This window comes from Tetrao urogallus (genome assembly GCF_951394365.1).
Source record: "Tetrao urogallus genome assembly, chromosome: 16".
Taxonomy (NCBI): domain Eukaryota; kingdom Metazoa; phylum Chordata; class Aves; order Galliformes; family Phasianidae; genus Tetrao; species Tetrao urogallus.
The window spans coordinates 12,865,730-12,878,855 of NC_136829.1; the positions used below are offsets into that span (position 1 = coordinate 12,865,730).

A 13,126-nucleotide genomic window follows, 5' to 3' on the forward strand; every position below is an offset into this window, starting at 1 on the left:
GCACCAGTAATCTCAGCTGGGAGGGGTCAGCATCTGGCCAAGCAGGGTGGAAAAATTTCTTGACTTACTTAATTTCAGGGTTCAGATATGGTTTGAGAATGCTCATGCTGAGATGGAAACTGAAACCAGAGGCTCTCTGTGCTACGTGACAGCCCGAAGCTTGCTCTGCCCCTGGGAATGGCTGTGAGAAGGCAGGAGCATCACCTCACCGCCTCCAAAGCGAGCAGAAAAGCCAGGAATGGAGCCAGGTTTTGAGTTCCTAAAATGTCACTTTTTCATCATGGAGAAAACACTACTACAGGAAACAAGCCTCTGAATTTAGCAACTAAAATTTACATTTGGGTCTGTAGTAACTTTATGCCACTCCTCAATGCTTTGCTCAGCAACAGATCTTTAAAAAGTCTCTGGAAAAAGCCTTCCCCTGAATTTCTAAATATTTGGATATTTCTCTTACCTTGGGGCTGGGGAGTTTAAAACTAAAAAAATTTAAGATTCCTACACCTTTGTCATCCAATACACTCTGGCAAAGCGTGCGTATTTTCCTTTGGAGCAGACGATCCCACTCCTTTTTTGTTATTTAAGAGGGAGTCAGTAGTACAAAGTCGCATCTGGCAAATTTCTCTTTTGCAAACAAGAAACGAGCCTCTGGGGAAAGCTACCCTATTTTATTCCTGTGCTGTGTTTTTCTGCTCTTCCCCAAACCGAAGAATTCCAACGAGCTGCATTTATAGGGACATTGAACTTGCTGTCAGATAAACACAAACAGCTTTTTTACAAGCAGTAGATGAAAGTACTATCATACAGCTTGAGATGACTACCAGAAAGCCTGAGCAATTGCTAGGAACTTATCTTTTATGACCAACAGCCTGCAGAAACAGAGAATCTGACAAAGGCACAGCACAAAAACAAGCAAGTTTATCACCGCATTTCCTGAATGTTCTCATAGGACAAAAAATGCTGTCATGTTACCCAAGAGCAGCAGATAGCTCACCCACTGAAGCACCTCCAGCTGCAAATGGAAAAACCATCTGAGCATCTTGGATCAATTCTATCAGGCAGCGTCCAGAAGACTGAGTTCTGGATAAAAGATCCTTCCAGAGGGGAGTTGATCACACAAAATTAGCCAGGTAGCATGAAGAGTCTGAATCCTAATTCCTGTATTTAAATAGATGGATGACTAGAAAGAACCACAGAGCTGTAAACACACCTAACTTGTGCTGACGCGTGCTTAGCATGACCTAAATACTGCAGGGAGACGCAGACTGGTTCACTGGCTTTGTGAAATAAGCAGCAAAATTGATTACATTGTCTGTAAAGATATAGCTGTACTTGGCAATGGGACAACTTCCCATTCCCAGAATACCTATTTAATGTTAGTGTGTTATGAGTAAGCTATATTGCATTATTCATTGTGATCAGGTTATAATGACTGCATAAATCAAAGTTGGCTTACATCAAGCAATCTTCTCTGGGAGATGAAAGAAAACAATCTAGATTTCTCCTTCCCTCGAGAAACACATTTCTAGAGATAAATTTCCCTCCTTCACACTGAGTATACATCTTCAAAACAATATTTTACAGTAGGAATTCACAGTTGCTAATAGGGATTGAAATAGTAATATTATCCCCCTGCACAAAATTGCTCAATATTGCTACATTTTTCCCTAAAAGTTACAAAATCCAACTCTGGCACTGGCCAGAACTGGCTGTAAGATCTGTTCACAAAACAACACAGAAGAGTGATATCTGTCCTTATTTAAAATGTCCATTTTAAGATGTCAGGACTGCGATTCAGGATGTGCCCATCCCACACAGGTATCCTAAGAGTTCTGCAAAGCAGTCACTTCTTTCTCATTTCTACTCACAGCACGATGGCTTGAATTTGCAGAAGAAATTAGAAATGAGGCTGTTTCATAGAGAAATCAATTCCAATTATTATTATTTTTTTTTATTTTAAGAGTTTCTCTAAGGACTGTTGAGAATTTCACAGCCTAAAAATATTAACAGCAAGACTTCAACTTCCAGTTTGCCCTCTCTGCAGAAGTCAAGAGTTAGAGGCAGTATCTTTAGAATGAGAGCATTACCCAAAGCATCCTTCCCCCTCCAGGCCCTCCTTCATGGACTTAGAAATTCTGCCATGGAGTGGTCTGGGTTTTGAAACCACTTTCCCCACTCATCCACCAGCGCACAAAAAAGGGTCAGCTTTGTGCCACTGGGCCATTTGAGGAAAGTGCCTCCATGTGCCAAGAGGCATTTACAGCAGAAAGCTTCTTGCCAGTGACAGCTTAAAAATGTCAGATTGGAGCTAAGTATCTGATTTCATTCCTTTAACATCTGCTAAGCTTTATATATAAGCACAGTTAATTCTAGGCATGAAACTGGACAGGTGAAAAATCAGCCTAGGACCGTAACTGCTGAAGGGAGAAAAAGCTGGAGGAGCCACCCTAGAGGGTCAGGTCATCAGTGCAGCCCAGTGAATTAACACCATTTAGTATGGCCTCAGGATTAGACAACTGCTTAATAACTTGAAATTGCTGCAGTGAATTCTGGTTTGGAATACCTCCCCACCTCTGCTATCCAGCTTGGATACTTTAATTACATGGAATAGAGAGGGAAATAGCATTGATATAGCTCATTAACAGATCATGAAGCTCACTAATTAGTACATCAGATGCAAAGAGGTTACAAAGTACCCAGAGCTGTAATCAGTACACATGCTAAAAAGCAGTGCTAGGGGGATGCTCTCCTGGGCTGCACTTCCAGAAGGCACAGGGGACTCGTTCCATGTTTGGAGATGAACTGTATTCACTCACAAACTCCCAGGCTTTGCTGTAGCCTCCCATATCACTCAGCCATTTGTGGGAGCTGCATTTCACGGCAGGACTTGCAATCTGAAGACTGCACAAAATGAGAGAAGAAATGCAGAAGGTGCACACAAATCCAGCCTTTATCTCAGAAGAATACGTTCTTCAACAGTGAGCTGCCATCACCCAAAGCCAGACACAAGAGAAGTATTTTAATTTTCCAGACATCAGTGAGTGACTTTGAGCAATTCAGCTGTACCTGTTGCCATCTGCCCACCTGGAAATGGAGTTAATGAGGCTTGCTGTGTGCTGCTTGGACACCCAAGGATGACAAATGCCCTGCAAGCCCCTAACTAGCAACAACTGGCCATTTTTGGCCTGCTGTCATTCTTTGCCATTCGCCAATTAATTTCTCTGCAAGCTCCAGGAAGCATCACAGGTTTGCTTCAACAAACCATGTGCATCACCTCCCATCCTGACATACATCTGCCTCATACCTCAACTCAGCCTCAAGGTTCCCCGCACAGCTAAGATGAGATAGAGTTCCACAGCTCTCTTTTTCTCCTAACATCAACACTGTGCAGTGGGGGTTCATTCCCCCAACCTTTCTAGAGGTCAGATCAGCTCTAAAAATTCATTCCCATAAGCCCTGTGCCATCTAGCTGTATCTATAAGTCTGGCACCATCAGCTAACATTTGTCCTCACTGGGGCACAGCCACCAGGGAGGGCATTAAGAGTAGATCTCCTTTGCTGACCATAGGACATCACAAGTTCCTTGGAAAGGAAAGGAACCGCTTTATCTTCTACATTAATACTGCTGGGAAGAAATACCACAGATTTCACGGCAGTGGCATTCTGAATTGAAAAGAGTTACATTATTCTCAGCAGAAGAAAGGGAGATAAAACCCCACCCTGTTCTACTTGCTTGAACTTCCACTGGTATTTTGTGACAGCACTTGATGAAGTCAGACAAGAAGATAATAGAAATACTCCATCAACTTCCACAGCATACCTGAAACATCACATTAAGATGTCAACCCAGGTGCAGACCTTACATCTGTTGCTTTCTTTCAAGTGTCTCCATAAACACTGCAAAACATTAATTTATGGCGGGTGCAACTTCAGAGTAACACCCACAGCAGAGGAGCTCTCGTGCTGTAATGGACTGATGATGAAAAGGCAATGAAATGAGGACAGACTGAGCTTCCCCTGTTTGTAACGGGGTTTTACTTTCCTGTCACTGTGTTCACAATTGTTGTTGGCATATCCTTTGTGTGCAATAACAATTAATGCAAACGTCTCCAGAAAACATACAGTCTAGCAACAAAAGAGCAAACGGTGAGGATACAGAGCTGAGGAAACAGCTGGCAAAAACTGGGGGAATTATCTGAGATGAAAGCAGAAGAACAAGAGCACTGCACTCAATTCTGAATTAGATTTGGTAAAGTGAAGACTTCATCTTCAGAACAAGACAGCAAACAGGTGAGAGCCCATTGCTCACCAGTTATCTCAGTTTTGGGAAATGGCAAATTTGAAGTCTCTTTGTTTTTCTAAATACCTAAGGTTGTCTTCCAAAGAATGACAGGGAAGGTTACCAAGTGGAAAATGAATGCTGAAAAGCACAAGAAAGCTTCATCATATTATCAGATGGACTCGAAGGAACCTCTGGGCATCATTAAGTCCAACCCCCTGCTAAAGCAGTTCCTTACAGTAGATTGCACAAGAAAGCATCCAGGTGTGTTTTGAGTAACTCCAGAGAAGGAAACTACAATCTCTGGGCAGCTGTTTTGGTGCTCTGTCATTCTCATAGTGAAAAAGCTTTTCCTTATGTTGCTGTGTTTCAGTCTGTGCCCACTGCCCCTTGCCCTGTCACTGCACACCTCAGGAGGAGCCTGGCCCCATCCACTTGACACCTGTCCAAGCTCATGCTTTCCAAGCAGCGTCCTGGATCCTATCCCTGCCACCACCACCAAGATCCAAGCAGCAAGAAATCGTATCTGTGAAAATGTTCCAACACCTTATTTAAGAGCTTTCTAAAAATACAAATCCAACAAGCTTAATATCTTGCACGCTGAAGTTGGTGCATACAAAATCTGCTCGTTTTATTCTGTCTCAAATACTTCCAGACTGAAAGGAGCTATAAAGGTGAATGCTGGAGTTTGATCACTGAAGCTGCTTCAAACATAGATAGCTACAGGCAGACAACTTCTCCTTCTCCTACCCCCTATTACGTCCCCTGTCACTGTGGTTTCCAGTTTTCACAGCTCTTGCTCAGACCCCCCCATGCTGACTCTCCAGCACACTCACCCAAGCACCAGTCTGTGAACCATATGGTTCCAGTCCTGCAGGTTGTCTCTCCCTGTCCCACCTCTCCTCACAGTGTTTCACAGAAACACCACTATGCAGAACTTGCAAAAACTACATGTCATTTTCCATGCTCAACACCATTCTCTTCTCACTAAAGTTCCCATGGAAATGAGCATCATTAAAATCGAGATGTGAGAACACCAAAAGCTTAATTCTTCCCAGCTTTTGAAAGTCAAAAGTTTCAGCTGTGTATAAAATTCTTTAAGAAACAGAAAGCACTAAACTTCTGTATAAAGTTTTTCCAAACTTCTGACCACCAATCAGAAGTTTTCCCATTGCAGTCCTAAAGTGTGTGCTGTAAGCAGGAATGCCATACCAGATGAAGACTGCAGTCTGCAGGCTGTTTGGTGCACGGGTTTTTTGTGCTGCAGCACAAAATTGTTGCATTTCCCCTCTAACATATAGCCTGTATACACAATCTAATTCCTCAAATGTATGAGAAAGAAAAGCCCTCCTGATTTTAGGTGAATTTTTGCTGATTTCTTTTTTTTTAAATATTGAATACTTCTGTTAATGTCAAATGTTAAATGTTAAATGTTAAAGTAAAGCATTAATCAAGGTGAGAAGCAGTCCAGAAACCTAAGAACCATTTTACACTGAGTTTTCAAACCAGTCCAGGAACACCACAGTACAGATTACTTGCTATTAAGCAACTATGTTCTAGCAGCAGGAAACTAACCACAAAGCTGTGAAGAAGCCATCTCCCTTCTTTGCCCTTCTAAAGACTAAATTATTACTAGTTCCTATTATAGGGCTGGCCAGGAGAGCCCTAGTTCTGCATTGGCAAACTCGCTTGTATCACATTCCTTTGCACTGATGTGGTTGAGAGTTTTTGGACAAGTCAGACCCATCAAGCAAAGCAGTGGCACACAGGTCTTGTTTCTCTCTGGACAAGCCTAACACTAGTTCCAGTAGCCAAATATTTCATTAAAGCCCGTTACAGTTTCACTGTGTTTTACTTCCCCAATTTCTCTACCATTAGGACTTCATTACATTTATTAAACTGATTTAGATCAGCATTAAAGAGGAGCACCCACAGAAATGCTTTCTCCTGCGTTAACAAGGTCCTCGTACCACTGAGAGCAGTGCCTTCAACGCCGCTGCCTTCAGAAGGACAACTTCTGATTTTCCTCCTCCCCTCCATTCCTAGAAGGCAGGTCCTACCCAGCAACCACTGGTAAGGTTCACCAGTTGCCCAAGGTCACCCTCATAACGAGAAATCATTTACCCACACCAAAATGGACTGGAAAGGTGCAAATCCAGTCATGCATCCCCATCAGCAAGGTTAAAGACACTGGGGAGGAAAGGCCACACATCTGTTGCAGATGTGTGACAGCAAGAGAACAGCAGGACAGCAAGAGAACAGCCCTGGACAGGGCAGCAGGAGCACACCAGATGTGGACAACCCACACTTGCCACGACTGAAACCCTGCGAGACACCAGCTGTTCTCAGCATCCTTGGGAAACCTCTACAGACAGAGTAGTTTGTCAGAACTGCACTTTCGGACTTGAGCTGCTGAAACTTGGCGAACCTGCTCAGATCTCTGTCCTGGCTCTGGCCCAGGTTTCCATGGGGGTCCCACAGCAAGACGCTGGAAGCTGACCATGCCATGCATGACCAAGAGGTGCCTCCAGCAGATGGGATTACACACACCCCGAGAGCAGGCTGAGGATTTAATTACAAGTGTTGTTCAGCAGATATGGCTGCAAGGAGAGTTCTGAGCCATGCCTGGATGATGCAAAGTGAGGATACCTCTGAGAGAGGACACTGCACAGCGCTCCTCTGCCAGGCTGAGGTATAAGAAACACACTGCTAGGTTAAAAAAAAATCCCCTTTACTCCTCTCTGGGAGCTTTATTCACTGATAAACATACAGGATGCCTCTCTGGAGACATGCATCTTTTAGGAACAGATACTCAGCTGTTTGCACAGCTCCATTAAAGGCAATGGATCCTCCCAAATGAGCATTTTTAGCAGTCTGTAATAATGTGATAGTAATACAAACTGCAGAGCTGGCTCCCAGACCTCCATACACAGGAAATACCATCACAACATCATGGCAGACATAAAATATATCAGAATACCTCTAATAATGGCAATTTAGAAAGTTAGTGTGCAGATTGTTCCTCGTGGTAAACCTCCAACGTAGCTGGTTAGCAGCTGTATATGTTCTAGAGAGAGAAACACTTCGTAAGGCTTTTCCAGCAAGCCACAAATTGTGAGGACTGTTTTAAATACTTCTGTCATGCAGCAGTAATGTATGTGCAGCATTCAGCAGCACGTGCTGTCCTAGCCTGCCCTAATTTTATTAACCCTATTTCGTGAGGGAGAAAATGTCATCCTCTTTTCAGAATACGGATCATCTTAATGTTTATATCGAAATTATTTTAGTATTTTCCATTGTGATTTTAGATACACACAATCTTCAGTGTTTTCTGGAATCTGGGAGTCAAAGCTGTAATAAAAAAACCACAAGTCACATGCATTCCTAGGAGACAAAACTTGGGAGAAAAAGGTAAAGATTTGTATGTATCAGCTTCAGGTGCACACACTGCTTAGAAAGGTATGCTGCCCTCCTGGGGAGCGGCCACACACAGCAGCAAAACCCTCATTAGGAAGGTGTGCATTTTCCAAGAAAGCCAGAGGATGGAAGGCTTCCAAAAGCCAGTGCCTTCCAGCCAAGGGACTGGAGCCAAGCTGGATGCTGTGCAGTTTGGCCATGGACAAGTCATTATCAGCAGCATCTCTGTGCCTGACCAGAACATCCCAGCTGGTTCTTTGAGGTGCTTTTGTTTAATCAGCACTATTGCACTTTTAGGTGCAGACAGCTCAGACACTTCATGCAATAGGACACGCCACGTGCGCTCCTGGCACACCGAGATCCAGGGGCTGACAGCTGACCCCACGGCATCTCACTCCAGCAGTCTGCCATACATCACAAGGCTGGGACAGCCCTGAGGGTTCTGTGGGGTCTCCCAGGGGGAACAGCATCATCTCCAACACTCCATGCAGGAGGAGGGCACTTTTGGGTACCGTGCCATCAGCATGCCCAGTGCTGCTTCAGGGACATCACTGCTTCCCTGGGAGCCTCAGCACTCCCATCTGCCTGCACCCTGACAGCAGCAGCGGGGGATAACCCTAGGGCAGCTTCACTCTGCAGCCTTCACACAAATTGAAATGTTGCTTCCAGAACCCCAAATGTAATTGGGGGTACGGCAAGGGCAAGCCAAACTGCAACAACAGAGGGCTTAATAAAAGTGTCAGACTGTAACAAAAGCACTGCCAGGAGCCTCGCAGCTCAGCAAGAGAGGCGAGCAACTCCCATGAGCAACAAGTGCCCTTTTGCTTTTAAAGCTCTTTGGGCAAGCTTTCATCCCAGCAACATACCTTCTCAGTACAATACCTGCCATATTCTGTGCTTCCTAACACCACCACTTCCTTGCAACCTGCTTCCTCAGGGCGAGGAAAACTTTGCCAGGAAGCACATAGGTTGAAGCCAGGCTACCAGTTAGATGTGAGAACAGCAGCAGCTACAAGCCAGGCTTATCAGTGTAACGAAGGTCCTTTATTTCTAAGATTTGTTCTTGTTCTGAGTCTTATTTGTTAACTGAACACTCAGTTGACACAGTTCAACCAAAATGAAAGCCCAGGTGTATTCACCAGCACCACACACACCTGTCCTTACAGTGAGTACACAGGGACTGCTTTTTCGGTGTAGAGAGCAGACATCCCCATAATGAAATCCTCCACTCCCAAAAAATCAGACCTGTGTCACAGAAAGAGACCTTAATTGATGGTCACAATGGCAAAAAAAAAAAAAAAAAAAAAAAAGCCTTTTTAGGCTTAGAAGCCACGAAACAACTTGTGTTTCATGTAAATAGACACAAAGTGCTTTATCATGTGAAAGGTAATCGCTGGCAAAAGCACTCAGTGCGGCACGGCGTCTCTTATCTCCTCTCCCCAAACACAGGTCTGCTGGTCACTGGTGGAAGCGCTGCCCACAGAACAAAGCTGATCTGTTATGTTGCACAGAACTCCGTGAGGTCGTGCATTTGCACTGTCAGCAGTTCCTTAGAACACAATCTCCTCCATGTCAGCGCTAATAACGGAACTGAGAGAGATCATTGGCTGAGGGAATTATTTTTTCCCTATAAGGATGGAAAGAATTGGGAAGAGTGCTCTTTCTCTTGAATATATTTGGCTCTGTGGAAGACACACGTGATGCAAATGTTACTATGGAAACTATTCTATTAAATAATATTAAATTAAATTTACATATTTAAAGTGCACACAAACGGTCCAGGTAGAAACCTAATTAGCCTACACTGGACTTGAAATTACAAAGTAGAGCCTCTAAGAACTGTCAGTTTTCCTTCAAAAGAAGCTCGGTTTTGAGCTAGCTGCTCCTCTGCACCCCTTTCTTCACAAATGTAGCATTTGCACCCCTGTTATTCCAAAAAGTCATTTTTCGAAGTAATTTGTAGACACAAGCGCTGCTCTAGTTCCCTTGGTGATGAAATTACCATAGCATTACAGAGGAAAAACCCAGGAGCTGAGTTCCATTTGAAAGGACAACGCACTGATTGCAGCTGTGCCACCATAGCGGTGAGCATATTTTAGTAGCTCCCTTCACACCTCACCACACACAGCATCCAAGCCCTTCCCTACCAGCAGGAGCTGCACGCAGGGCTGGAGCAGCCTTGTCCTTCCTGATGCTGTCAGGGCACAGCAAAGTTGCAAAAGTTCCCACTCTGTGGATTAAGGTTTAGACTATTTTTCACTTCCCATCTCCAGCTCCTGAGTGTTGGAGAGCCCTTCCCAGCGCAGCTACCCAAAAAACCAAGCTGTCCCACAGCTCCTCTCAAGGAGCCAACTTCCCATTTGCCATCGAGTAATACTGAACTCAAGCTCTGTCTAATATCAAGCTGCAGCTCAGGCCTCTTCTGCACCGGCTGGGCACATCCACAGCTGATTGAGGAGGAAAAGCCAGCAGGGGTGAGGAGAGTTACTGGGGCTGTACTGTGAAGTGGGTGCTGGCAGCTGCAGTGCTGCTTCAGGCAAACATGCTTGTCCTGTATCTGAAGATCTCAGGTTAATCGTAATTAACTCAAGTACCCACTTTCACTTGGATTTCATAAATCAGGACACTGGGCTCTTAAGCAGCTTGTAGGGAACACAAGTTACAGGAGGAAGCCTGCAATTGTATTTCAAACGTCCGAGCAATATTTTAAACTGAAAGCTTTAAGGAGAAAAAGCTCTACTGTTAACAAAACTACTTACTCCCAGGTAAGAGGGGGCACCAGGACATGAACAGGGCACCTCATGCCCACAGCTCCAGCCTCTGTCACCAGGTAGCAGCTGCTGGCTTCCTCCCTTTGGACAGTCAATGGGACAGCATTCCCAGAGCAAAGGGAAGCCTGGAATGACCAGTTCTGGGCTCTTCACTTTAACAACTCTCTAAGGCACAGTCACTCTGGGACATCTTCACTAAAGCACTTTCTCCATTAATAGGGCTTCCACTCATCTCAGAGCAGATGCACTTTGTTCACACTCCTGCTAGGTTTCACTGCCACAAAATGGAAAGATGTGTCAAAGTTTAATCTTACTTTTTATTCACGCAGGAACAAACTGAATACCAATACATACTCAGTGCTGGAAGGATGGCCATGGTACACTGATCCTGCCAGACTTACTACAGGCTCTCTCCAAATGACGTTATCTCCATCTGTCACTGAATCAGATGGTTCTTAAAGAGTGAACAATGCCCAGAAGTGCAGGTACAAGAAAAACAGCATCTTCCCTTTGGTGCATGAACATATTAAAAACCCAAACAAGTCAGGGAGATGAACACTATAGGTTCTATTGAACATGGGCATGCAAAGAGAATGAAGCTTACTTGTCATCGGCAAACACTTCCCGATGACCAAACACACCCCACAATAAATCTGGATGTAAAACTCACGCTACAAACAATTCAGAACTGCCCAATTAATAACCCATCAGCTGTCAGTAAACACAAGAAATAAGTTGCCTTCCTGTCGTGAGGTGCAGATTCGTTTATGAAGGCACTCGATAGGCACAAAGCCTCCCTCCGGGCTGAGCTCCCGCACCGCAGGAAGGAGCAGGAGGTGCAGCGGCTCTGGAGGGTCAGAGCGGATGCCCGAGGGGCACCTGCTGCTACTGCCGAAACCAGGAGCTTGTCGCGAAAGCACAAGAACAGACTTAAGTTTAAAATGAAATAAGGAACTAAAGGAGGAATGGGGATCTGGGGATTTTTTGTTTTGTCAAACTCTCACGCGATAGTCTTTAAAAGCCCTAAAAGGTACCGACAAGATCTACACCTGTCCCACACCGAGCTCAAAACCTCGATGCGTTACAACCCCATCCCAGGAACACCGAGGCAGCTGCAAATCGCACCGCAAGGCAAAGCCCCGGCCCTCCCTGCCCAAAGTTCCCCAGCACGCCCCGTTCCCGAGGGCACCTGCAGCCCCGCTCCTCCGGCCATCCTCCTCCTCCTCCTCCTCCTCCTCCCCGGCTCTCAGCGCTCCACCACCGGCGGCCCCGGCCCAAAGTTGGCGGCGGACGGATGCCCGGCTCCGGGTAGCGGCACCTCGGCATCAGCACACCCACCGGGAGAGAGTGAAAATATACATATATGCATACAGATACGCATACGAGCACGTATGAGACGCGCAGATGCATGCATTTAAGATGCTTTGATTCATCTCCCCCTAGATTTTCACCTCGCCTGCGGAGACACTCGGAGAGCACAGTTTGCAAAAAACAAGACAAAGACAATTACACGAAAAGCAAAAAAAAAAAAGAAGAAAACAAATCCCCAAGGCAGGTGCCGCCGGGAGGGGACCAACACTCACCCCCAGCCGCCTGCTCCGGATGCGCACGTAGCCCTGCTTCACGATGTCGTTGAAATTGGAGGCCATCCTTCTCCGGGAAAGTTGGGGGCAGCCGGCGGGGTCGGGGCGGCTCAGGCAGCCCTACCGGCACGGCAGCAGCCTCCGGGAGAACCGCGCCCGCTCCGCTCCGCCCCACCGAGCGCCCCGGCCCCGCGACGGGCAGGGCTGTGGGCAGGGCTGCGCTAATGCCCGCCCCGCGTCCTCCATCGCTCCTCTTCTGAGCCCAGCTGTCCAATTCGTTTCTAAGGAGCAGAATACTGAGGGTTGTCCATTTCTGGGGAGTTGCGTTGAACTGCCCCCTTGGTGCGCGCCGCTCCGCCGTGCCCCTGTTAGCCCGGCTGCAGGAAGGTGGGCTGGCAGCGGTCAGCCCTGCCCTTCTGTGCCGAGGAAACCGCTCCCAACCTGCGGTTTTTCTCAGGAAAGTGAGTTTCCCAGAAAGTCTTTCAGATGCCTGAAAGCCTGCCAAGTGGCTCAGCCCCAGCATCTCCTGACGGCCGGTAACCGGAGCTGCGCCCTGCGCTCGGGATGGGGTCCCATGGCACACTTCCCGTCTTGGAAATGTCACACGAGCACGCGCTGCATTTTCCAGCACTGTGTGCTGCTTGCAGTAAGGGATGAGCGCCTGGCGCTGGGCCCGGGGGTTCCCTCCTGCAGCCTCACATCTCCTTTTCCAGGAACGTGCAGACACTGTCAAGCTCTGGGGCTCCAAGGACCCTGCTTGCTCTCTGTAGGTTACCTGTTAGTGGTACGCTATAAATACTGTGTCCTGGAAAGAGGAACCGTTCATCTCCTTATCACATCTTTTAATAGCATCCCAATTATAGGCAGTCTGAGGAGGAGGTCAGCCAGATGACTTTGACAATTATCATGCCCTGCAAATGACAAAGTGAGTAGAGAGAAGGCAGGCAGAGCAGAGCAGAGCTCAGCAAGGAGAGCACCTCGCACTTGAGCCGAGCACCAGGCAAGGTGGGAATGATGCCTATGTTGATTTGGTCATTCAGTTACTACAAAACTCGCTTGTAGTAAGACTGGCCCTTTTC

At 46.3% G+C, this 13,126-nt stretch overlaps 1 protein-coding gene across 1 annotated transcript in view; it reads right to left on the bottom strand.

The window, feature by feature from the left end:
• Positions 1 to 12,113, bottom strand: part of DOK5 (docking protein 5) — a gene marked incomplete at both ends in the record, with an annotated part of 33,487 nt that extends 21,374 nt beyond the window's left edge. Inside the window, one exon of the mRNA XM_079543336.1 lies at positions 12,048 to 12,113. Coding sequence (XP_079399462.1) covers positions 12,048 to 12,113 — 66 coding nt within the window. The remainder of the gene's footprint in view (positions 1 to 12,047) is intronic.
• Positions 12,114 to 13,126: the final 1,013 nt, after the last annotated feature.